This window comes from Crocodylus siamensis, chromosome 6 (assembly GCF_052110815.1).
Source record: "Crocodylus siamensis isolate JL-2025a chromosome 6, ASM5211081v1, whole genome shotgun sequence".
NCBI classification, from domain to species: Eukaryota; Metazoa; Chordata; order Crocodylia; family Crocodylidae; genus Crocodylus; species Crocodylus siamensis.
Genome location: NC_143400.1, coordinates 92,523,363 through 92,548,154, shown reverse-complemented (window position 1 = coordinate 92,548,154; position 24,792 = coordinate 92,523,363). Strand labels below are relative to the sequence as shown.

Sequence of the window (24,792 nt, the reverse complement as noted above, 5' to 3'; positions counted from 1 at the left end):
CTCTGTGGAGCTGCCTCAGAGCAGTGGGTGGTGGCTGGGGCTCGGGTTGGTTCTGACCACATTCCCTTCCTTCTTCCAGGACCTGTTTCGCCGTGTGCGCAGCATCCTGAACAAGCTGACGCCGCAGATGTTCCAGCAGCTGATGAAGCAGGTGATGGAGCTATCCATCAACACGGAGGAGAGGCTCAAGGGCGTCATCGACCTCATCTTCGAGAAGGCCATCTCTGAGCCCAATTTCTCTGTCGCCTATGCCAACATGTGCCGCTGCCTCATGGGGGTAAGTGCAGCCAGGGCCACTGTACCCCTTAGCTCCCTGTGTGGGGCAGGGACCATGCCTGGGGGTGGGGGGAGCAGCCAGGGTGCATGCAAGGGAGAGGACATGATGGGCTAGAACCCATGAGTCGTGCCTTCCAGCCTGGGGGGTGGGAGCTGGGTTGCCCAGCTCCTCCCTGTGCTGGCCTTGAGGGCCTGGCCTTGAGGTTTGCCCAAGCCCTCACTGCAAGCCTGTGGCCCTCCCTGCAGCTCAAAGTGCCCACAACCGACAAACCGGCGGTGACCGTGAACTTCCGCAAGCTGCTGCTCAACCGGTGCCAGAAGGAGTTTGAGAAGGACAAGGATGATGACGAGATCTTCGAGAAGAAGCAGAAGGAGATGGATGAGACCATCTCTGTAAGTGGGGTAGGAGGGGGTGACCCACAGTGGGTACCTGGCAGGTTCAGGCTCCCCCTAAGGCCCTTCTCTGCTTCTTTCCCCACAGCCAGAGGAGAAGACCCGCCTAAAGGATGAGCTAGAAGATGCACGGGACAAGGCACGGCGGCGCTCTCTAGGCAATATCAAGTTCATTGGGGAGTTGTTCAAGCTGAAGATGTTGACAGAGGCCATCATGCATGACTGTGTGGTCAAACTGCTCAAAAACCACGATGAAGAGTCACTGGAGTGCCTCTGCCGCCTCCTCACCACTATTGGCAAGGACCTTGACTTTGAGAAGGCCAAGGTACCCACACTCACAGTATGCACTGATGCTGCTGGTTTTGGGTCTGTTAAGCTGCTCATTCCCATATTCTGCCCCATGGCTTGGAGCTGGCCTGACGCTGGACCCAGCCCCCCTGGGGCAAGGGGAGGCCTCTGGGATGGTCTGTGCTATGGGGCTGGAGTATGGCCCTGGAGTGTGTGGTGTGCAGAGGCCTGGGGGGGAACCCCTCAGGGATGAAGAGTTTGGCTCCTGGCATCCGTGGGCCATTGTTTGCCGTACCTGAGCTGTGGGCTGCGGATGGGGCGTGGCGCAGTCAGGCGTATACTTAGTTTCCCCTTCTCCCCTCTCCCTTTCAGCCCCGCATGGATCAGTACTTCAACCAGATGGACAAGATCATTAAGGAGAAGAAGACATCTTCTCGCATCCGCTTCATGCTGCAGGACGTCATTGACCTACGGCGGGTAAGGTGCCAGCCTTGCCTGGGCCTGGGCAGGGGTGCTGTGGCCTGGTGGGTGAGGTGCCCAACCCGCCTGGGCCTGGGCACCCCCTCTTGCTCTTGGTTCCTGGCCTGCACCTGTGGAGCCCTCCCTGGTACTGTGACCAGCCCCCAAGACACCGTGCTAGGCAGTGGCCTTGGCTAGCGTGGCCACGCAGAGGGCTGACAGCATCTAGGCAGTTGGTTAATGCAGGGAGAATCTTTGGCTGAGGCTTTCTGTGCCAAAGGCTGCTACAAACCCAGGGGCAGGCCCTTGCAGGGGAGGATGCTAGCCAGCCCCCTGTGCCCTGAGCTGGGGAGTCCGGGCAGACTCCCCACCCTGGTGCCTGCCCATGGTGGCTGAACTCCCTTCTTCCTGCCTTTGCAGAATAGCTGGGTGCCGCGGAGGGGAGACCTTGGCCCCAAGACCATCGACCAGATCCACAAGGAGGCTGAGCTGGAGGAGCACCGGGAGCAAATCAAAGTGCAGCAGCTCATGTCGAAGCAGGACAAACGGAGAGGGCCCCCTGGCCCGTCTTCTAGCAGTGAGTGACTGGCAGTGGCTGGGTGGGGGGCTGCTGCTCCAGGCTCTTTGCAGCTCTTGGCACATCTTGGGGGTCTCTGGGTGCTATGTGCAGGTAGGGCTGCGGCTTGCTGGAGGCAGGCAGGCTCCCAGGAGCTACAAAGGGCTGGGGCCCAAGACCTGGGACTGATGTGCCTGTCCATGCAGGTGGTCGTGGGAACTTGGTGGCAGACGACGGCTGGAACACCGTCCCCATCAGCAAGGGCAACCGGCCCATCGACACCACCCGGCTGACCAAGATCACCAAGGTGAGAGTTTCTGCCAGGCCAAAGCTGCCTGGTCACATCTGCTGCTGTCCAGAACGATGGCTGGGAGAAGTGGGAACCTGCTTGCAAGGTTTCGTTAAATTGGGAGCCTAATGGTAGTCACCAGTATCTCTAGATGGCTGGTCAGCAGCTGTTTTGGTGGCATTGTCTGGCTTCCGCATGGCCCAGGGTTGTAAGCAGGACTATGGGCTGTATTGGCTGGCTCGCCAGGGCAGGGTGTCCAAGTGTGAGGCCATGGGAGGGTGCCCAGGGGGCAGCTGCAGGATTGTGGGCCAGCAGGTCTCGGCTGCATGGACTCCTGCCCACCAGTTCTGACTGGGCACAGAGTGGAGACCTGGTGCCTTGTGGCTAGGAGTCTGGCTAGGTCATGAGTCCTGCATCGGGGAAAGTCCTAGTCTCTTCCCAGCTTCCAGGGTGGGAGCATGGAGTGGGGGGCATGTATGTGCCGCCTGGCTATGGTGTTGGTTGTCGTGCTGAAGCAAGCAGTGACTCCACCCTGCTCAGTGCATCCCCCTTCTCTCCCTCTCTCTGCAGCCTGGCTCTATCGATTCCAACAACCAGCTCTTTGCGCCCGGTGGGAGGCTGAGCTGGGGCAAGGGCAGCAGTGGGGGCTCTGGGGCCAAGCCTGCTGACTCAGGTAGGGGTGTAGGCAGTGCTCTGGGGGCATTGGGCCTGGAGGTCCAGGCCCCTCCTGCTGCTGGCTCTGGGCTGGAGTCTATGGCACCCCTCCTCCCCTCCCTGCTGCTGTAACTCCTCTCCTCTGTGCCCAGGCTCTGATGCCAGCCGGTCGGGCACAAGCACCCTGAACCGCTTCTCAGCCCTGCAGCAGTCAACCCCAGCAGACAGCCTGGACTCACGGCGTGTGGTGCAGAGGTGTGTGGTGCCGCCTATGACTCCAGGCTTGGGTTGCCCCTGCCCCCAGTCATGGAGTGAGAGTAAGGAAGGAGTGCAGGGGGAGGGGCCTTGCCAACCCCTCTGGCGCTGGGCTGGCCTTGCAGACCTTCCTCCACCCCATAGAAGGAGGAGGGCACCTGGGTAGCTGGATTTCATGGCCTCCTGCCCCTGGCATGGACAGGGCAGAGTACCTTGGGGGCCATCCTGGAGCTGGCACTGTCCCACTAGCTGTTCCCAGGCCCTGTATGCTCCCCCATCAAGTGTGATGGTTGCTCCTGAGATGGGGGCTACAAGGCCAGTGACCCTGTGGCTTCTGTATGTGGGGTCTGCAGCCTTATGCAGGATGTGCCCCGGGGCAGAGCATGGGGTCTGCTAGGGCTCTAGGTACCCCAGGAGAGAGCACTCATAGCCTGGCTTTTGCCCATGGGAGGGAAGGGAAGCAAGCTGGCGTGAGTGGGGGCACCCGTTACTGGCTGTGATATTCCCCTTCTCTCTTCCTTGCAGAAGCAGCTCAAGCCGGGACCGGTCAGAGAAGGCCAGCGAGCGCAGCGACCGCCTAGACCGGGAGCGCAGTGACCGGGGTGATCGCCTGGACCGCGCCGACCGGGGTGACCGGGCCCGGCCTGCCCTCACTAAACGCAGCTACAGCAAGGAGACAGAGGACCGGAGCCGTGAACGGGATAAGACGGGTGCCCTTGAGGCAGTGCGCAAGGTGGCTAGCATGACGGAGGAGAGGGACCGGAGCCGCGAGCCCTGTGAGTGCTCGGTAGGGGAGGCTGGGGGCAGGGCTCCGTGTAGCTGCCTCTTGGCTGGGGCTGCCCCTCTTGTGCCCCTGCTTTGCTCTGATCTCTGCTGTCCCCGCAGTGAAGCGGGAGCTAGCACCCCCTGCTGCCCCTCCCAAGCCAGCTCTGTCCGAGGATGAGCTGGAGAAGAAGTCCAAGGCCATCATCGAGGAATACCTGCACATCAATGACATGAAGGTGAGGGGCCAGGGCAGGGCTGCTGTGCCCAGGACACTTGCCAACTGGGCAGGGAGAGGGGAGGGATGCTTGGCCAGGGCAGGGGCTGCACTGATGGCTCAGACCCTCTGAGGCAGGGTTGAGGCTGGGAGCAGGGGTGGTGGGGGGATCTCTGCTCAGGTGTTGGGGTGGGGCACGGTGCCGTGCTGAGCTGTGCCAGGTCATGGGCTGGGCTGAGCGTTGCCCTCTATGCTTGCAGGAGGCGCTGCAGTGCGTGCAGGAGCTGGGCAGTCCCACGCTGCTACATGTCTTTGTGCGCAACGGCATTGAGTCCACGCTGGAGCGGAGCACCATTGCCCGGGAGCACATGGGGCTGTTGCTCTACCAGATGGTCAAGGCTGGCTCCCTCACCAAGGAGCAGTACTACAATGGGTGAGTGCAGGACTCTGGGGAGGGCAGAACAGGCTTCCTTGCTGTGCCCTGAGGTGGACAGGTACTGGACTGCCCTGCCTGGCACCCATGGCCCCTACCCCTCTTCTTGCCCCACAGGCTGCGGGAAATCCTGGAAGTCGCTGAGGACATGGAGATTGACATTCCCCACATCTGGCTGTATCTGGCCGAGCTGATCACGCCCATCCTGCGAGAGGGCGGCATCCCCATGGAGGAGCTCTTCAGGTGAGAGCCCTGCTACAACCCTTTCCTGCCTGCTTGCCTGCGCCTCCATGCCTGGAGAGCTAACCTGTCTTTGTGCCCGCAGGGAGATTGCCAAGTCCCTGGTGCCCCTTGGGAAGGCACCCACTCTCCTGGTGGAGATCCTAGGCCTGCTCTGCAAGGGCATGGTGAGTGGTGGCCCTGCTCACAGGGCTGGGCTGGGGCCTGGGCACAACGCTCATTGGTATTGTGTGTGCTGATCACTGGCTTTGCCCTGCCCGGGTGCCCCCGTGGAGATGTCCTGACCCTTTGACTTGGAGGAAGTGTCACTCAGTGGAGCAGTGTAGCTTGCTGCAGCTGCAGCTGCAGTGGGGGGGGGAACCTCCGCTCAGCCTGGAATCCATCGTGCCAGCACCCATGTAAGCCAGTGTCCTTGCCAGTGCCCAGTGCCATTCCGGCAGCCCTGTTTCTTGGCTCCCGTGGGCAGTGAGGTTATGGGGGAGTGGGCAGGCCTGCGCTGGAGGGGCCGCCCTAGTGTGGGCTGGTGTGGCTGCTGGCGGCGGGCTGTGTCCTCTGGCAGCCTTGCCCTTGCTCACACCTGTGCGTGTCTACAGAGTCACAAGAAGGCTGGGGCCCTCTGGCGAGAGGGTGGCCTGAGCTGGAAGGAGTTCCTGCCTGAGGACCAGGATGTCAACAAGTTTGTCACAGAGCAGGTGAGGTGGGCTGGGGCCACCCTAGAGGTGAATGGCGTCCTGCTTGGCTCAGGACCAGCTGTTGCCTCATTTCTGTGAGCTCCTGAAGCCAGAGGACCCAGCCCGGAGCTCCATGTCCCATCCCCCCCCGAAACGTGTGTGCACACACACAGTGTGCAGGGTCCCTTGGGGCAGAGCAGCCCTCTTCACCATCCTCTCTTGCCCCCAGAAACTGGAGTACACAATGGAGGACAGCTCGGACACACCGAGCCGCAAGGAGCTGACCAGCGAGGAGCTGGGCAAGCAGGTGGACAGGCTGCTGGAGGAGAACTCGGACAACCAAAGAATATATGACTGGATCGAGGTGGGGCCTTTCTGGGAGAGGGCAGGTTGCAGGGCTGGCTTTTCCCTGAGTGGCCCTGCTGCAGCATAGGGACAGGCAGCAAATCTGAGGGTGGTGCTTACTTGTGGCCTTTGCTGGCAGGGCAGAGGGTGGGGCCTGGGGGTAGGAGAGAGCAGACAGGACCCCAGCAAGCTGGATCCCGTGGCAGCCCTGAACCAAATGCCAGAGAGGAGCTGACGTGGGACAGGTCTCACTGGGTATGACTTGTGCGTACTGTAGCGTCTGCTGTTGGAGACAGGCCTGCTTGTTGTGCTCTGGTGGTGGTGCATAGAATCATAGAAATAGAGAAGTGGGGCTGGGAAAGACCTCCGGAGGTCATCCTGCCCGAGGCAGGGTCAGGCCAATCCAAACTAGTCCAAACATCCATAATCTAAACTCTGTAAAACTACTGTCAGCGCTGACGCAACTGAGACATCGCAGCCAAACCTGCCACAGGTAAGGCAGGGGAACCACAGCAGCCAATGTCCTGCTGCTGTAAAAGGTTGTTAATATACATTCAAGAAATCCCAGGTAGAGGCTCTGCTCCTGTTGCAGAGGGTCTGTCCCAGTGATTCTCAGCCAGGGGGATGCAGCACAATGGTAGCACCGTTAGGGGAGCAAACATCACTCATGCGATAAACCTAGAGATTTCACCCAGGAATGCAATGTTGGAACCGCCTTGTCCTGCTGCAGGCTCTGAGGTCTTTGCAGACAGAATTGCTCTAACACTTTTCTGTAGTTAAAAAAACAAGTGACAACCACAAGCTCTGGCACTTCTTGAGGAGGCCTCAAGTGTGAAGAGGTGGAGAACCGCTGGTCGGGGCTCCCCCTTGGTGGTTGGAAGGAAGGACACCCCCCCGCAATACAGCAACTAAGTTGATGGGACAGGCAGTGAGCCAGTCTGTGGAGCATGTGTTGTGGGGTAATGACCAAGAAGCTGAGGGAGGGGATCCCACAGGGAGTCCAGCTAGTGCCTGTTGCTTCTTGCATGTGTGGGGCAAGAGGTTAGGCAGCCGCTGCTTGTATGGTGCATGCAAGGGCCTCCCTGGAGCAGGGCAGGGGCAATTATGGGGTGACTCCCAGCTGTTTTGAGCCTTCACTGCTCTGGCTGGGGGGAGGGGAGGGGCTGGGGGCTCCCTTGATCTGTGGGGCCTCATCTGGCTGAATCTCTCCACCAGGCCAACCTGAATGAGCAGCAGGTCTCGTCCAATGTGTTTATCAGGGCCCTGATGACATCCGTGTGCCATTCAGCCATTGTCTGTGAGTTTGGGCAGAGGTGGGGGGTGGGCCTCAACCCTGCCCTACTAGAGCAGCAGTGGGGTGCAGGGGGGGGACTCCTAGGAGATGGCAGGACTACCCTGGGGGGTGTGGGGCAGGGCCCCCAAGTCTGTGTCTCAGGTGTTGCCCTTGTCTACCTGTAGTCGAGAACCCCTACCGGGTGGATGTGGCTGTGATCCACAGCCGGGCCAAGCTGCTGCAGAAGTACGTGACCGACGAGCAGAAGGAGCTGCAGGCCCTCTACGCCTTGCAGGCCCTGGTGGTGAAGCTGGACCAGCCTCCCAGTGAGTGGCTGTGCAGCCTGGGCGTGGGGGTGGTGGATGCGGGGCACCTTGGTTCCTGCACAAGGGGAAGAAAGGGCCTTTTCTTCCCAGGGGGTGGCCAGGCCTCAGGATTTGGGAGGGTTACTTTAGTTGGTTTGTACCCAGCCAGCACAGGCCCCTTGCACAGCCTGGGCCCCCGGTGTGTCCTGACCTGGTTGGCGTGGGCCCCTTGATGCAGTTCAGGCCACCAGTGGCTGGTGTGTGATCTGAGAGGATCCTAGAGAAGTGGGGCTGGAAGGGACCTCAGAGGTAGCCCACTGCCTGAGGAGGATTGGCCCTGTCCAAACCATCCCATGTAAACCCGTGATCTAAACGCTAGAACTACCATCACCTCTGACAACACACGACGTCGCACCCAAACCTGCTGCAGGAAGGCAGGGGGACCCCAGCAGGCAATGTCCTGGCGCTGCACAAGGTTAATGTAGGCTTAAGAGATCCCAGATAGAGGCTACACCTCCACTACAGAGGAAGGCAGAAAGCTCCCCAGTCCATATTGGTCTGCCCAGGGGGTAAAATTCCTTCCTGACTCCAAATGTGGTGTTGGTCTAACCGAGTGGAGGAGAAAGACCCTCTAACTGGGGCCCTCCAGCCTTGGTCCTAGCAAGAGCATTGGCACACCCCAGTCATCACCCCTTAAAAACACCCTGGCATGTGGCAGAGAACGGGAGGGGGGGGGAGTTCCCTCCGTGCCACATGCAGTGACCAGCAAAGAGTGGCGTGGGCCCCTTGGCAGGTCCCGGCCCAGTAGCCCCAGCCGGGCTGCCGTGGCGAAGGGCCCCTGGCAAGTGGGTGCCTGGCGAGAGCCCCTGACCCTGCTCCTTCCTTCCTCCCAACCCCGTCCCTGCAGACCTGCTGCGAATGTTCTTCGATGCCTTGTACGATGAGGACGTCATCAAGGAAGAGGCCTTCTACAAGTGGGAGTCGAGCAAGGACCCGGCCGAGCAGCAAGGCAAGGGTGTGGCGCTCAAGTCGGTGACGGCCTTCTTCACCTGGCTGCGGGAAGCCGAGGATGAGTCTGACAACAATTGAGGAGTGGGGCCGGGCTTGCCCCCCGCCAGCGCCGGCCCCGGGCGCCCGGACTCTACTGTGGCCTGGACTCTGGGGCGCGGGGGCCGCCCGCCTGCCCTGCAGACTGCTCCTCCTGCCTTCTTGGGCTAATCAATTTTTTTCTTTTTTTGTTCCCAGTTTTTTTTTTTATGTTTTTTTTTTCTTTTTTTTCTTTTTTGTTTTCTTCCTCATCTCCCTGCCCCTGAGGCCTATATTGGTTTGTGTCTGGAAATAAATGGATGCTGAAGGAGGCGGGCATTGCCGCGGGCTCTGTGGCCCCAGCCGGACCGCAGCGCGGGGTGCCAGACCCCACACACTCATGTCTCCCCGGGGGCGGGGCAGGGAAGGGGTATTATTGCCATCCCTCCCCCTCCTCCCTTCCCCTCCCTCCTGACGTCTTGCAGAAATATAGAGAGATTATATATATATAAACTTATTGGATTTGGGGGCAGGCCAGTGCTACATGACACCCCTGCCCCTCCCCCCGGATCACAGCCTGGGACAGCACCTCTGCCAGATGGGTTGGTTTGTTGGGTTTTTTTTTTTTGTTGGTGGTTTTTTTTTTTTTTTTTTTTTTTTTTAAATTTTTATTTTAAACGGGAAAATAAATCATTTCAAGCCCCTTTCTCCCTGCCGGGCTCCGCAGCCCCGCTCCAAGCCTCGTGGGGGGGGTGGGGGGGTGCCGGGGCCCTTCCTGCTGGGCCGGCCCCCCTGCCATCTACTTCAGGCTGGCTCAGCAACTACTCCCATCTGCTTCTCCCACCCCTGCCCCCTCCCTCCAAAAATGTTTAATGCCACGACGGTGCGAGCTGGCGAGCGGAGCCTATGGCTGGGTCTCCCTGTATTTATAGAGCGCGGGATGTTAACGAGCCGCACGTGTAATTATTAAACCAAGGATTCAATTACTCGTCATGTGATTTTGTAAATAGTTTTTTTGGCTTTTTTTTCCGGCTCCCCCTCCTCTGCCCCCCTCCCCCCCTTCTTTCCGGAGTACAGACTGGCAGATGGAAAAGGCAGCTTTTCACCTCAACTGGAAATAAAAACCTTGCTAAATAACCCTCCTGTGTCCTGCTCTCAGAGGCCAGCCTGTGTCTGCCAGGGGAGGGCAGACAGCCCCCCAGGACACCCATACTGGGCCTGGCTAGTCGGGCTGTGCAGCGTGGGACCCCCAGCCGGACTGTGGAGGTGTTCAGAGTTGGCTCTGGCTGTGCCCCGGGGCCACGGGCAGAAGTTTCTCATTTTGGCCCTGGCCCTGAGAAGAGCGAATGGCTGCAGGGCTGGGCCGGCTGCAAGGGGGCTCTGCAGAGATGCGCAAAGCAGCCGGCCGGAGAGTCCCCGCGGGCGCACAGGTATGCCCGTACCCAGCTCGGAGGGGTCTGTCGCAGGGGGATCTCGGGCTTGAGGCAGCGAGCGAGTCGGGGGACGAAGGTGGCTGGGCCTGGCACTGGGGCCAGGGCTGAGTGCCTGGGGTGGAGAGGGAAAGAAGGCATGGGGTGAGAGCCCTGGGAGGGCATCCCATGGTCTGGGGGCCCTTTCCTTCCCGGGGGCCAGGGAGGAGGCCGTGCTTGCGGAGGTACCACTGCCTTGCTCCCACCAGGGGGCAGCACTTCCCCGGGCAGGTTTCCATTAACCCTGCGTGAGCTGGGGGTGAGGGGCGAAGCCTGCTCTGTTGGGGGGCAGGATCCCTGGGGCTGGCAGAGGAGGGACCTGCCTTGTCCGGCCCCTCCAAAGATCCAGAGGAGGCCTGGCAGGAACCTGCACCCTCCAAGGGCAGGGACCAGAGCTGGTGGGAACCACCCCTGCCCCGGGGAGGAAGGGGGTAGCCCAGGCCCAGCAGGCTCCGGCTAGACGTGGCAGACCCTGCAAGAGGCATGTTACCCACCCTCTATGTAGGCACAGCTAGAGGCAGCCAGGTCCGTGCCCTCCAGCTACCCTGGCCTGGGGTGGTGGGCACCATGTGCCAGCGTTTACCCACTGCTGCTTGCTGGCCCCTCTCGGGCTCTGAGCTCAGCGTGGTGCTTCGCCCTGGGATTGCTGCTCTGGGCCCTGCCCCAGCCCAGGTAGGTGGCACAGAGCCCAGACCATGCTGGTGGCCTGGTAGGGCTCAGGGCTTGGGTCTGCGGTCCGAGTGCTGGTCCCAAGCCCCTGGATGGCTGGGAGGCAGTGAGGCCTGGATCCCTTCTCTCCCCAGGCCTGGGTGGCAGGGGCCAGCTCCCACTCTGTCTTTTATGCAGTGGGGCTGGGCTGCAGCCAGGGCCTGGGGCCTGCCATGGCTGAGGGCCTGGGCTGCGACCTCCCTGGCCACTGGCTGCCTGGGGTGCAGGGGGCATTGGGAGCAGCCTCTCCCCTGCACCAGCCCAGCCCCCAGCTCCCTTGTCGACATTGGTCTGCGGCAGCCCCGGTGCTCAGCTAGGGCCCTGCCAGCAGCACCCGGGGTGGGAACGTGGCAAGGGCAGCAGAGGTGCTGTGCCCCGTTTCAGGGTCCTTGTATGGGTCAAGTGCCTGGCACTGATGGGCGCTGGGCTAGAGGTGGCTGTCCAGCTGGTGGGGGCAGGGGGACTTTTTGCCTCCCCTTGCCCACCATGCCCCTGTGTCCCGGCCAGGCCAGCAGTGTGGGCTCAGTGGGGGTACACGCCTCCTCCCGTGCTCACCGGGGTTGAAGAGGGGTCCCAGGCTGGGCAGCTATAGCCCCTGACCTGTGGCACGTTTGGAGCGTATCTGCTCTGCTGAGCCCTGTCTGCAGAGCTGGGCCTGGGCATTGCCTTCCTCCTGGGGGCTGAGGGAGAAGGGGCTCCCAGTGCTCCTGTAGCAGGGGACGGCTTGGTGCCAAAGTCCAGGTTTCGTGCCCCCTCCAGGGGTGGCTGGCTGCTTCCCAGCAGCTGGCATCTCCCTGGGCTGGCAGCAGAGGTGTGCGTGTGCCCGAGGTACCCCACCCTGGGCTGGCACCGGAGGTGTGCGTGCGCCTGGTGCTAGCTCGGCCTTGGCAGCTGCCTCCAGAGCTCCCTGTGTCAGGAGCCGCGAGCGTTGCCACACCCTAGCGTGGTCCGTGGAAGTCAGTTTTGGGTGTCGCATCCTGCTCCCGTGCCATGTTTTCTTGGCTTCGCACCTGGGAGTCCCAGAAAAGGGGCCGTTGAGCCCGTGGCTTGCGGAGCAGAGGGAAGAGCCACAGCGATGCTCTTGGGGCTGGGTGCGGACCTATGAAGCTGTCTAGCTCCTGGGAGCAGCTCCCCTTGTATTTTCAGGGGTGGAGGTCTGGGTGCAGCACCTTGGGTGCTCCCCAGAGTCCTGCTAGCAGCATGTCCGTGGGGCTCTGCTTCCCAGCCCCGGTTGCTCTGGTGGCACGTGTTCCCCCAGGGCTCGTGCAGCTGGTTGCAGTGTCACGGGCTATCCTTGGGTTTGAGTCGATGCCTGCCCTGAGCTGGGCACTGGCTTCCCCACTTCCCTGCGTCTCTGTGCTGTAGTCAGAGCGTGGGGCTCTAGGCAGCCCGTGTCGCAAGGCCTGATCCAGCCCAGGGTCTCTTGCCCTGTGGCACACGTCCCAGCTGGCCCTTGGTCCCCAGCTGTCTGCGATGCAAGCCGCGCCACCCCCCAAACCTGAGCACGGGTGCCCCATCTGTGCAGCGCTGTGCCGCGCCCGCTAGGTGGCAGCAGAGGACCGTGGCACCTGGTCGGTCTCCAAGGGGCACCAGGGGAGGTGTCTAGGGCCTTGGCTGGGCTGGCCCCTCTGGCTCCTTGTGGTTGCCCCCCAGTTGTGGTGCCTCCATGGCCTGGCCCCTGCCCCCCAGCCCAGGGCTCAGTCAGCAGGGTCCCCAGCCCCTGCCTGCCGGGGCTGCCAGCCTGGTGCCTGCTCTGCCCTTTCCAAATACCCCAGGGTGGGGCTGTCCAGGGCCGGGGCCCAGAGCAGCACACGGCGTCCCTCCAGTCGGGTGCTGCCCAGTCCTTTCCCCTCTGAGGAACCCAGGCAGCCATGACCATGGGCCCCATTAGTCTCTCCACAGCTGTGGGGTGAGGCGCTCCAGCTGGAGCCTCCTATGTGCCCAGGCCTTTGCGTCCCCCCATTTCCACTCCCCTGAGAGCAGAAACTCTTTGCAGCCCCTGCAACGGCACGTTACGTGCTGGCCTGGCACGTGCCCCCGCGGCTGCGGGGCTGGCCGGGCTGGGCCCTAGGTGGTCCCTCGTCCCTGACCCCTCACTGGGTTGCCTCCCTGCAGCCGGGCAGGGTCCAGCTGGAGCCTGAGGCACTTTCTTATGCCGTGGGGGTGTCCGTGCTGGAGCAGGAGCCCAGGGGTGCGGGGCCCCGTCCCTGGGTACTTGGAGACAAGCACAGGGCTGGTTGTATTGGTCATGGCAAAGGATCCCCGAGAATCCTTCCTGCCCAGGTCTTCTCTGACCCTAGCATTTAACCTGCCTGGTACCGACGGGTCTCCCGGCTCCATCCTGAGCAGAGACCCTTCATTTGCTCCAGCCACAGCCCGACCTGGAGGGTCTCCATCAGCGCTTGCCTCCCACCCCGCGGTCCCCACTCATCCCAGTCTCCTGTGCCCTGGCTAATCCTCCCCCAGCCCCTCTGCCAAAGTCCGGCGCCAGGATCAGCTGCTCTGCCTTTTGTCTAAAAATAAGCTCTTATCTTACTGTGGAAAGGTCAGGCAACAGCAGCCACCACTCCCAGTGCAGTGGAGCGGGGCTGAGGCTGGGCTGGGCGGGGCGGGGGTGTGGCCGCCCTGGGTTGGGTGCGCGGGCTGGGGAAGGGCCTTGGCGGGGACAGGGAAACGGGGCTGGGTGGGGGTGCGGGTGCGGGTGTCAGGCAGACGGAGCAGCTACAGCGCGAATCCCTGTGTCTACTGGGTGGGTCTGTGCATCTGGCCTAGCCCTTCCCTGCCCGCTTTGCTGAGGAAGTGGGTCCTGCGGGGGGCAAAGAGGCTCTGGGTAGCAGACCCCGCTTGTGGAGGTGGGCAGGAGGATGTTGCAGGGGAGGAGGGGGTCAGAGCAGCGAAGAGCCTCCGGGTGAAGCCAGGGCATTGGGGCAGGTTCACCCAGGGCTGCTCACTCCCCAAATCCCCAACTTTCATTGGAGAGGGGCTCTGAGGCTGCCCGGGGTGGGCAGCTGTGGGGCTTGTCCTGGCTAGGAGAGCACAGCACCCCCCCAACCAGCGGGGAGGTGCAGCTGGGGCCTGGGGCTTGCTGAGCCTTCCTGGCTGCGGGACCAACCCCCCGGCTGGGAGCTTTCAGCTGCTAGGAGCCTCAGGCCTTGCCCCCACCGCAGGCACCATCCTGCAAGGGTTGGCACAGGGGCAGAGCAAGCCTGTCCTGGCCCTGCAGGTCTGCTCCCCACCCAGGAGGGGCAAGTGCCTGGTGGCTGTCCCGTGGGGGTGGTATTGGGTGCCCAGAGCAGTGGCACATGTGTCCTGTCCTTTCAGGCCCTTTGCTGGCATCTGCGAGAGCCTCTAGCAGCTGGGCATGCTTCAGGGAAGGAGCAGCTTTTCTTTGGAGGCCTTGCTGGAGAAATGTGGCTACTCAAGGCTGCCTTAGCTGCTGTGCCCACAGACACAGGCCCCTCCAGCCCTTCCCTGCTCCTCTGTGGGCCCCTGGGCTGGCTGGTAGGGGTTTCATACCTTCTAGGGTTGGAAGGGACCTGAGCAGATCATCTAGTCCGACCCCCTGCCGTGGCAGGAAAGAGTACTGGGGTCAAACAACCCCAGCAAGATGTTCATCCAACCTCCTCTTAAACCCCCCCAGGGTAGGAGCCAGCACCCCTTCTCTTGGAAGCTGGTTCCAGACCCTAGCCGCCCTGACCGTGAAGTCGCGCCTCCTGATGTCTAGCCTAAACCTCCCCTCTGCCAGCTTGTGACCGTTATTCCTGGTCACTCCTGGCGGTGCTCGGGGGAACAGGGACTCCCCCAATGCCTGCTGGTCCCCCCTGACTAGTTTGTAACAGGCCACAAGATCCTCCCTCAGCCTTCTCTTGTGGAGGCTGAACAGGTTCAGGTCCCGTCGCCTCTCCTCGTAGGGCCTGCCCTGCTGCCCCCGACCATGCGAGTCGCTTTCTCTGGACCCTCTCCGTGTTGTCCACATCCCTCCTGAAGTGTGGCGCCCAGAACTGGACGCAGTACTCCTGCTGCGGCCTGACCAGTGCCGCATAGAGGGGGAGGATCACCTCCCTGGACCTGCTCGAGATGCACCGGTGGATGCACGACAAGGTGCGGTCGGCCTTCCTGACCGCATCCCCACACCCGGCCCATGTTCATCTTGGAGTCAATGATGACCCCCAGATCCCTTTCCGCCTCTGTGCTGACAAGAGGGGAGTTCCCCAGCCTGTAGGTATGGTGCCGGTTGTTCCTCCCGAGGTGCAGCACCTTGCACTTGTCTGTGTTGAAACCCATCCTGTTCTCATCCACCCACCCTTGTAACCTGTCAAGGTCTGATTGTAGCCTGTTGCATCCTTCCAGTGTGCCCATGTCCCCCCACATCTTAGTGTCATCAGCAAATTTGAACAGGGTGCTTTTTACCCCCTCATCCAAATCGCTGATGAAGATGTTGAACAGCGCAGGCCTGAGGACCGAGCCCTGGGGGACCCCACTGCCCATGTCCTTCCAGGTCAAAAATGACCCGTCCACCACTGCTCTCTGGGTGCGGCCAACCCACCAGCCAGTTGGCGACGCAGTTGACTGTGTGGGTGTCTACACCACAGCCCCCAGTTTCTTAATGAGAACAGGGTGAGAGACAGTGTCGAAAGCCTTCCGGAAGTCCAGGAAGACGATGTCCACTGCTACCCCTGCGTCTAATGATCTGGTGATCTGATCGTAAAAGGCCCCCAGGTTGGTCTGACAGGAGCTGCCACTGATGAACCCGTGTTGGTTGCCCCTAAGCATGCAGTCCCCTGCTGGCCCCTCCTGGATGTGTGCCAGCATAATTTTCTCAAACAGCTTGCCTAGGATCGAGGTAAGACTAACCGGCCTATAGTTTCCTGGGTTCTCCTTCCTGCCTTTTTTGAAGATGGGAACCACGTTGGCCCTCTTCCAGTCCTCTGGTACCTCACCGGAGCACCACGAGTGCTCGTAAAGCCGCGCCAGGGGACCTGCAGGGTATCGGACATGCCCACACCCCTGCCGTTGGTGCAACCCTGCAGCAGGGCTGGCTGTTCCTGAAGGCATGTTGTGCAGGCCGTGACTGTTTCCAGGAGGTGCTGGGCGGTCCTTTTGGCCCTGTGCTCTGCTGCTGCCTCCCACTGACTGTGCATGAGTTCTTGGTCCACATGCCTACCCAGCCTGCCCCATAGCCTTGATGACACCCCCCTGGGCAGGCAACCTGTGAGCACCTGCTCCCATCCTAGTGTACGGCTTATCCTCTGTGGCTAACCCCCCTAGCATGGCCCTAGACAGGTGCTCAGCCCCTGGCCGTGCCTGGGGTTCATCCTCATGGATGCTGGTGCCAGTGTCTCGCATGGTCTGAGCTGATGGCAGCAGCCCAAGAGTTGAGGCCCCTACAGAGCTGAGCGGTGACCCCCAAGGCCCTGAGCTGCCTGGATATCCTCGGTGTTTCTGGCCTGGGAAGTGCGTGCCCCCGCCTGCCTCTCCCTTGGCTTGTGCATCATTTCCTCCTTGCAGGGCTGTCCCCATGAGTCGGTCTCGGGCGGCTGGGGGTGCAGAGGGACTGTCGGGCAGGTGTCTGTGCCCCGGCATGGGGGATAGTTCTGGTCCCTGCTTGAACTCAGGATGCTTCTTGAGTGAATCTTCCTGGCTGCTGCCTCAGCTGCTCCTGCCGGCTCGATTTGGGGATCGTGGGGAGATGTCCTGTCCCAGGGTCTCGGGGCAGCTGCTTCTGCTGTGCCATGCACAGGGCTTTGCTGTGCGTGTGTTGTGCGTACCCTGAAACCACGAGCTCTCCTGCACGCGCATCTCCCCAGGGCAAGAACATGAGGAGCATGGCGTGGGGCCCAGGTGGACCCGAACGGCACAGCCTGCAGAGAGGGGGAGGAGAGCTACCAACCATAGGCCTTGCTTCACTCTGGGCTGCCCATGCAGCTCTGGTCTGGTCCCCTGGTGTAGCTGCATCCCCATATCATTAATGATGCCATGCCAGGGGCCTTGCCCACCTTTGCCAAAGAGCATGAAATGCCAAGGCTGATGGTGGGTTGGATTCCAGGCACCAAGCACTGAGCAGGTGGCCTCGTGGTTGCAGGCTCTTCCCCTTCGTGTCCCCATGGCTCTAGTCCGTCCTTTGCATCCTCCCTCCCCCTGCTCCCAACTCTGTCCCCTTCCTCCCTTTTGCTGTCCCATCACCAGGCTGCCTGGCATCGGCACTGAGCACCCCAGGCACATGCTCTCCCTGTTTTCCACAGCTGGTGGGCAAATGCTGCAGTCTTGGGGCAGCCCTGGGCTGGAGCATGCTCAGGACTGCTCTGCAAAGGTCATGGGTGGCTGGAAAAGGGCTGATATAGAGGCCTTCCTTGGAAAGGGGTGCTGATATAGTGCCCAGATTTAAGAAAGGGAAAAAGGAGGATGCAGGGAACTACAGACCGGTCAGCCTCAACTCAGTCCCTGGAAAAATCATGGAGCAGGTCCTCAAGGAATCCGTTTCGTAGTTTCTGGGGTTGGAAGGGACCTGAGCAGATCATCAAGTCTGACCCCCCGCCATGGCAGGAAAGAGTAGTGGGGTCAAATGACTCTGGCTAGGTGTCTGTCTAACCTCCTTTTGGAGACCCCCAGGGTAGGAGAGAGCACCGCTTCCCTTGGAAGTTGGTTCAAGGGGAGTTTTTAGGTGCTTGGGGCAGAAGAAGGTGATCAGGAACAGTCGGCATGGATTCACCAGGGGCAAGTCATGCCTGACCAACCTGACTGCCTTCTATGATGAGGTGACTGGCTCTGGGGATGCCGGGAGACCGGTAGATGTAGTGTACCTTGACTTTAGCAAGGCTTTTGATACCGTCTCCCACAACATCCTCATGGGCAAACTCAGGAAATACAGACTGGATGAATGGGCTGTAAGGTGGATAGAAAACTGGCTGGACCATCAGGCTCCGAGAGTAGTAATCAATGGCTTGATGTCTAGTTGGCAGCCGGTATCAAGTGGAGTGCCCCAGGGGTCGATCCTGGGGCTGGTTTTGTTCAGTATCTTCATCAATAACCTGGAGGATGGCACAGAGTGCACTCTCAGCAAGTCTGCAGATGACGCCAAGCTGGGGGGGAGGGGGTGTAGTAGATATGCTGGAGGGGAGGGCTAGGATTCAGAGTGACCCAGACAAATTGGAGGATTGGGCCAAAAGAAATCTCATGTGGTTCAGTAAGAATAAGTGCAAAGTCCTGCACTTAGGATGGAACAATCGCCTGCACCAGTATCGGCGGGGGGCTGACTGTTTGGGCAGCAGCTCTATAGAAAAGGCCCTGAGGTTACAGTGGACAATAAGCTGGATATGAGCCAGCAGCGTGCCCTTGTTGCCAAGAAGGCTAATGACATCCTGGGCTGCATTGGCAGGAGTGTTGCCAGTAGGTCAAGGGAAGTGATTATTCCCCTCTATTCAGCACTGATGAGGCCACATCTGGAGTCCTGTGTCCACTTTTGGGTGCCCCACTGCAGACAGGCTGTGGACAAATTGGAGAGATTTCATTGGAGAGCAGCAAAAATGGTTTGTTTGGGGGGCTTGGGCACGTGACTTATGAGGAAAGACTGAGGGAACTGGGCTTATTTAGTCTAGAGAAGAGATGACTGAGAGGGGACTTAATAGCAGCCTTCAAATCCCTGCAAGGGGGTTGCAAAGAGGATGGAGCTGGACTGTTCTCAGTGGGGGCAGATGACAGAAGGAGCAATGGGCTCCAGTTGCAGCAAGGGAAGTGTAGGTTGGATATTAGGAAGCATTTTTCACTAAGAGGGTGGTAAAATACTGGAACAGGATCCGCAGAGAGGTGGTGGACTCCATCCTTGGAGGTTTTGAAAACCCGGCTAGGCAAAGTATTGGCTGGGCTGGTCCTGCTTTGAGCAAGGGGTTGGACTAGATGTGAGCTCCTGAGGTCCCTTCCAGCCCCAACTTTCTATGGCTCTGTGAGGAGGATCTGGGGAACTACAGAGCAGTCGGTCTTTCCATACTCAAAGATCATGGAGCAGGTCCTCAAGGAATCCATTGTGAAACAGCTAGAGGAGAACAAGGCAATTGGGAACAGCCACCGAGAGCAAGTCATGGCTGACCAACCTGATTTCCATCTCTGATAAGGTCACAATCTCTGCGGATGGGGCAGAGCAGTGGATGTGATAGCCTGTGACTTGAGCAAGGCTCTCGATCCTGTCTCTTGAGACGTTCTTGTTAACAAGCTAAGGAAATCCAGATTAGGTGAGAGTATAGTAAGGCTGATACATAGCTGGTTGGCTCATTGTACTCAGTGAGTGGTGCTCTCTGGCTCCATGTCTAGCTGGGAGGACGTATCTTGAGGCCGGTATCGTTCAACATCCTCATTAAAGCTATGGCTGGAAGGAGCTGCAATGGGCTGGGGCATACTCGGTGCAGGCAAAGGCTTTGGGGGCTTGAGCTGCTCAACCCCAAATAGTCTCTACTGAGCACATGCAATACAGGTTGCTTGGGCTTACTGCATTTCTCTCAGGAGGAGGTGCCTCACCTTGTGGCCCTGCAGCTATCCAAGGCCTCCCTTCTGCTTTGAGTCCTGCTGATGTACATGGGATAAAATATGCTATTGCTGCTTCCTGAGACATCACCCGGAGCATCTGTAAGGCTATATAGAAGAACTAGAGAAGGGCGAGAAGGGCAACAAGGACAATGGGAAGTATGGAGGGGCTTCTGCGTGAGGAGAGACTAAAGAGGCCAGGCTTGTTCAGTTTAGAAAAGAGATGCTTGAGGGAGCACATGAGAAGGGTTTACAAAATACTAAATGGTGAAGAGCAAGTCAACGGGGTTATATTATTTACCGTCTCTTGCAATACAGGAACGAGGAGTCACAAAATGAAACTAGGAGGTACTAAGTTTAAAACTAACACAAGGAAGTTCTTTTTACGTGGTGTGTAATTATAGCGTGGAACTCCGTGCCACCGGATGTGGTGGAAGTGGACCGTTTAGCCAGATTCAAAAAGGGATGGGACAGACACAGTCTTGGAAGAAAGGGGCATCAATGGTTGCTGAGCGAAGGAGTTAGGAATACGGTCTCCGAACTTCCTAGCCCAGCGGTTCCCAACCTGTGGTACGGGTACCACTAGTGGTATGCAGACAACCTGCTGGCAGTACACATCAACAGATTTATTATAATTTATATGACAAAAATTTGCTGGTGGTACTTAAGGTGGTATCATTGTAAAGTGGTGGTGCAATCTGTTAGAATTTGGGAACCGCTGTCCTAGACCTTAAATGTTGGAGGCTGCAAGTGAGAGGGGAAGAGTGGAAAAAACTGTGGTCAAAGCCAGTTCACTCTCCCTTTCAGCATCTGCTCTCTGCCCCGTGTGTGTCAGGCCTATTTGCCCCTTTGAAGGGTCATGGGCCACTGCCCAAGTAAAGCTATACGCCTCCCTTAAAAAGGGGGCTACTGGGAAAGTGGCAACTGATTTCAGGGGACAAATGATAACAAAACTGGGATGGGAGGGAAGGCCAGAAGTTGACAGTGAATGAACCGAGGTGGGACACGGAGCACTGCACACCTGACAGTGCCCACTGGCCTTCAAACAAATCCAAAAGCCAGCAGATGCTACCTAGTGAAACTCTTCCTGGAGCTCGAATGTGTGAGGGGCCGGAAAGCAGCCCTGCAGTCCCTGGGTGTCCTCCTGGCCAGAGCCTCCTTCCTGGCGAGAGAGATCTCTAGCTTGGCTAGGGCCTGGAGGAGGTTGATCAGGAGGTCCCAGGACTTGGTGGGGCTGTGGATGGGGACAGCATAAATAAACAGGAAGAAGGGACAAGTCCATGAAGTGCACCAGATACATGCCTGTGGTGATGGCTTCATGGAGGAGCTGCCAGCTGAGGTCCTCAGTGGCTCATGGGATCACGGTAGAATACACACTTGTCAGCCAGGGACCCTTGTCCTCACTGAGCGTGTACTGCCACTTGTCAGGGCAGGATGAGCGTGTAGAGCTGGTGGTGATGGGCAGTTTGGAAGTAGACCGGCTTGGTATCTCCCGACCTACTGAGAGGGAGGTGCAGGGAGTGCCATGGGGCCAGTGGGCTGGGGGATATCAGGGGGCAGGGACTGCCCTCTCACAAGGCCTGGTTGATGTTGGTAAGGGCAGTGGGTGGCAGAGTGGCTTTGACCTCCTAGAGTAAGCAGCAGGGCACATGCAGTGTGGGCAGCTCCATGCGCTGGGCCAGCACACTGGGCTCTGCCCATGCCTGCTTGGCATAATACAGGAGGTCCCTGATATGGGTGATGTTGGCCAGGACCATCCTCGGGTGCACTCAGGGCACCCCTGTCATCGGCACCGCCAGCTGTGAGTTTTTCAGCAGAGGCCTGGCAAGGAAGTTGGTGCCCTGGGTGACCGTTCCTGGGGCCACAGAGGTGGAGACCAGCTTCCATGCCTTGAGAAAGTCCTGGCAGAAATCTGGCAGGTCCTCCAGGTCCTGCTTGGGGAGACCTCACGGGTAGAAAAGCTGCTGGATGTATTGTACCACAGGCCTAGGTGATATGCCCTGATGTCACGGGCCTCACCCCAACGCAGAAAACTGTAAGTCCCCCTTAAGAAGGGAGGTCACTGGAGACATACCAGCTGATTGCTTGGGACAACAAAAAAGAAAACAGGAACGGGAGTGAGGTCATAGGTTAATAACTAAGACATTGGGAGGGGACACCAAACAGCGCACACTGGCCAGTGCCCGCTGAAGAGGTCAAGGGAGCCTGCGGATGCTGACCAGTGAAATGGTCTGGATATGTGAGCAGAGTAGTGCCAGAAAAGCAGCCCTGCACTCGCCCAGGCTTCTCCCACCCAGAGCCTCCCATACCACAGGAGACTGGGCAAGGTGCTGCACCTGGGGGGCAAGAACCAGCAGCATGCCTACAGGCTGGGGACTCCCTTCTCATCAGTGCCGAGGCAGAAAAGGATCTTGGAGTCATCACTGACGCCAAGATGAACATGGGCCGGTAGTGTGGGGATGCGATCAGAAAGGCCAACCACACCTTGTCGTGCAACCACAGGTGCATCTTGAGCAGGTCCAGGGAGGTGATCCTCCCCCTCTATGCGGCGCTGGTCAGGCCGCAGCAGGAGTACTGCATCCAGTTCTGGGCGCCGCACTTCAGGAGGGATGTGGACAACACGGAGAGGGTCCAGAGGAAGCGACTCACATGGTCAGGGGGCAGCAGGGCAGGCCCGACGAGGAGAGGCAACGGGACCTGAACCTGCTCAGCCTCCACAAGAGAAGGCTGAGGGAGATCTAATGGCCTGTTACAAACTAGTCAAGGGGGATCAGCAGGCACTGGGGGAGTCCCTGTTCCCCCAAGCACCGCCGGGAGTGACCAGGAATAACCGTCACAAGCTAGCAGAGGGGAGGTTTAGGCTAGACATCAGGAGGCGCGACTTCACGGTCAGGGCGGCTAGGGTCTGGAACCAGCTTCCAAGAGAAGTGGTGCTGGCTCCTACTCTGGGGGTGTTTAAGAGGAAGCTAGATGTACACCTTGCTGGGGTTGTTTGACCCCAGTACTCTTTCCTGCCATGGCAGAGGGTCGGATGTGAAGATCTGCTCAACCCGACCAACTATGAAACTATGGCCCTATTGTCTGACCTGGAAAATGGCCCTTCTTGCCCAGTGTTCAATATCGTGCCAGCCAGGCCTTGTGCTCTCATTGGCCACCAGCTGAGCAGGGAGCAGCAATGCATCTTGGAAGTGTGACACATGTACATGGCTGTGCCGCTCCTGGGCTGATTAAAACCAAACCCAAGCCAGTAAGGACCAGCTCAAAACACCGCATCCACTCCCAGCCCCAGGAGATGTAGTATTTGGCCAGGTTTGGGCAAGGAGTCACAAAACGGCTCCTGGCATCATGGGCCATGCTGTATTTTGGGACTCCCCTGGGGTTTTTCATCAAACCTTTGTATGAGTTTCCCTTCAGTGTAGTAGAAAGGGAATCCCTCCTCTCCAGATCCATCCCTGTCTGAGGATGGCTAAGCTGCTCCAGCGGACACTCCCCACCCCAGAGGAGCTCAAATGGGGACAGGGCACAGGCAGGTCCATTTAAGCCCAACTGGATGAAACCTGGCAACCTTCTCAGTGAGATGGCAGGTCTTTGGGTGGGAAGAGTCCAGCCCTTCCAGCTCCATCAGTGGCACCATCACTGCGTCGGAAGGGCAGGACACTGCAGTAGGGGAGTCGAGTGGCTTTCCAAACGGGTTGTGTGTGCTCTGGGACTGAGGCCTGTTTCACTGTCCCCCGGTGTCCCTATGGGGGCTGTTTGGGGCCTGGACATTGGTGTGGGGATGATGCCCACTTCCCGGCACCGAAATGTCTGACTGTTGCTCCCATAATTGCCACTCCACCTGACAAGGCCGGTGCCCAGAGAAAGCCCGTGACAGCCACTGGAGGAGGCTTGGATGGGCATCCCTACTGGTCCTTCCTCTGCCAACCTTTGCGTTATCTCTGAATCCTGCCAGTTTGCATGTGAGCGGCTTGGTCTGCCTCTGGCCAGGGTAAGCTGAAGTTAGGCATCATTAGCTAAATGAGGCTGAGGGCAGTAGTGGAAACACCAGTCACAGGGAAGAGAGTTTTCTTGGCAAATACAACCCTGTCCTAGGCAGCAGGTCTTGGTCAAGGGTTCTACCTTGGCCGATGGGAAGATGCAAGATCTTTCTGGCTGTGTTGGTGACAAGTTTCATTGTGTTGTGTTGGAGCCTCTGTTGGAGGTGCAGGGTAGCCAGGGACTCTGTGGTCTGAGAGAGCTTCCTCTGGCACCCTTGGCTGAGGTTCCCAGCTGTAGACATGATGAAGACCCAGCGCCTTGTAGGATGTAGCCTCTGACTTGGGGATCCGCAAGAGCCTGGCTGCCTGTTAGACATCCTTAGGATTTCCAAGGTGAGACCACTTTTACGTGGGTCACTCGCCCAGCTTTTTCCTTGAGGTCAGTCAGCCCCATGTCCAAGGTTTCCAGCCCACGTATTTCACCTGGGGTGGCCTTGTCCCCGCAGGAAAAGAAATTCAACAAACCAAGTAAGCATGCAGGCAGACAAGCCCAAACTTAGAGTCTGTCTTCAGCCCTTGGGAGGTATGTGATGGGCTCTGTGCAACTTCTTTCCCCCTCGTATCCTCTCCTCCTAGTGCTTTCCTAACCCTCTTTGTAGCTCCAGCCCTAATTGCTGTTTACACTTTGCAGCTGGCTGGGTATGTCTCCGGTTTCTGGGCTTTGCTGGATGCTGCCTGGGGCTGGAAGAGAGTCCTGTCTGGTTGCCTTTTCTGCTACACGGCAGGTGCATTTTGGGCTTTCTGAACCCTGGTGTCCAGGCCGAGAGCCCCCCCCGACCCACTGCAAGCCCATCTCTCCCCTGCCCAGGATGCTGAGGGAGGCCTTTACAGGGCATTGCTATGGTGCTCATGTTGGACATGCCCAGGCCTTGCTGCCAAGCCCCTGGGCTCCCTTCCCCCCTGGCTGAAGCCTCCCTTTGTCTCCCGCTCACTGCTCCGAGCACTTGGCATGCAGGCCTGGCCCCAGGGACGGAAGCCAGGCAGCAGAGTCCTTGGCACTGCCCATGCTCAATGGGGTCCGTGATGGGCCCCTGCCATGCCAGGGCCTCATGCAGGATTGAGGAGGGGGGTGCCTCCAAAGTTTGCGGGGTGCTACCTGGATCAGTGCAGGAGGCCCAGTGAGCCAGGCGCCAGCATGTGGGGGCTGAGCTGCCTGGCATCCTCCCCCCATCTAAGCTCACCAGCTAGTGCAGCACAAGGCCTCTGCTGCTCACTAACGCAGGGCTCTAGGCCAAGGGAAGCCCATTATCCAGCTAGGTCCAGGCCCGGCAGTGCTCCAGGAGCATATTACCTTGAGAGCCATGAATTAATCATGGGTCTTCCTGGGCACCCGCTGCAGCCCCCAGCCCAGGGGCTCCCAGCTCCACCTGGGTTTAAAAGGCAGAAGCTGCTTGACCATGCCCTCTCAATGGCTGGGTCCTGCCTTTGAGGCAGCTCCTCTGTCCTTAGCTGGGCGCGTGGGACACATGGGGCTATAGACGGCTAACACCAGGGTCCCACAGCTGGGAGACTGGGCTCCCACCAGGTTCTGGGGGTGGAGGGCAGTGGGTCGGGACTGGCCATCAATGTCTACAAATGGGTGCTGGTGCAAAAAAGGCTGAGAACTGCTGGACTAGATGACC

The 24,792-nt window shown here is 59.3% G+C and overlaps 2 protein-coding genes across 6 annotated transcripts in view; both read left to right on the top strand.

Moving 5' to 3' along the window:
• The window catches only part of EIF4G1 (eukaryotic translation initiation factor 4 gamma 1), a 28,134-nt gene extending 18,699 nt beyond the window's left edge, over nucleotides 1–9,435 (top strand). For all 5 annotated transcript variants that reach the window (XM_090050565.1, XM_090050563.1, XM_090050564.1 and 2 more), the window contains exons 16-33: nucleotides 80–277; nucleotides 523–669; nucleotides 758–994; nucleotides 1,330–1,434; nucleotides 1,837–1,993; nucleotides 2,179–2,279; nucleotides 2,832–2,934; nucleotides 3,068–3,170; nucleotides 3,696–3,946; nucleotides 4,056–4,171; nucleotides 4,410–4,582; nucleotides 4,700–4,825; nucleotides 4,908–4,989; nucleotides 5,416–5,514; nucleotides 5,723–5,857; nucleotides 7,054–7,135; nucleotides 7,297–7,437; nucleotides 8,324–9,435. In XM_090050565.1, the coding sequence (XP_089906691.1) occupies nucleotides 80–277; nucleotides 523–669; nucleotides 758–994; nucleotides 1,330–1,434; nucleotides 1,837–1,993; nucleotides 2,179–2,279; nucleotides 2,832–2,934; nucleotides 3,068–3,170; nucleotides 3,696–3,946; nucleotides 4,056–4,171; nucleotides 4,410–4,582; nucleotides 4,700–4,825; nucleotides 4,908–4,989; nucleotides 5,416–5,514; nucleotides 5,723–5,857; nucleotides 7,054–7,135; nucleotides 7,297–7,437; nucleotides 8,324–8,505 (2,538 nt within the window). In that variant the 3' untranslated portion in view covers nucleotides 8,506–9,435. The remainder of the gene's footprint in view (nucleotides 1–79; nucleotides 278–522; nucleotides 670–757; nucleotides 995–1,329; nucleotides 1,435–1,836; nucleotides 1,994–2,178; nucleotides 2,280–2,831; nucleotides 2,935–3,067; nucleotides 3,171–3,695; nucleotides 3,947–4,055; nucleotides 4,172–4,409; nucleotides 4,583–4,699; nucleotides 4,826–4,907; nucleotides 4,990–5,415; nucleotides 5,515–5,722; nucleotides 5,858–7,053; nucleotides 7,136–7,296; nucleotides 7,438–8,323) is intronic.
• A 100-nt stretch (nucleotides 9,436–9,535) lies between these two features.
• Nucleotides 9,536–24,792, top strand: part of FAM131A (family with sequence similarity 131 member A) — a 32,103-nt gene continuing 16,846 nt past the window's right edge. The window contains exon 1 of the mRNA XM_090050576.1: nucleotides 9,536–9,872. The gene's annotated coding sequence lies outside the window, so the exon portion shown is untranslated. The remainder of the gene's footprint in view (nucleotides 9,873–24,792) is intronic.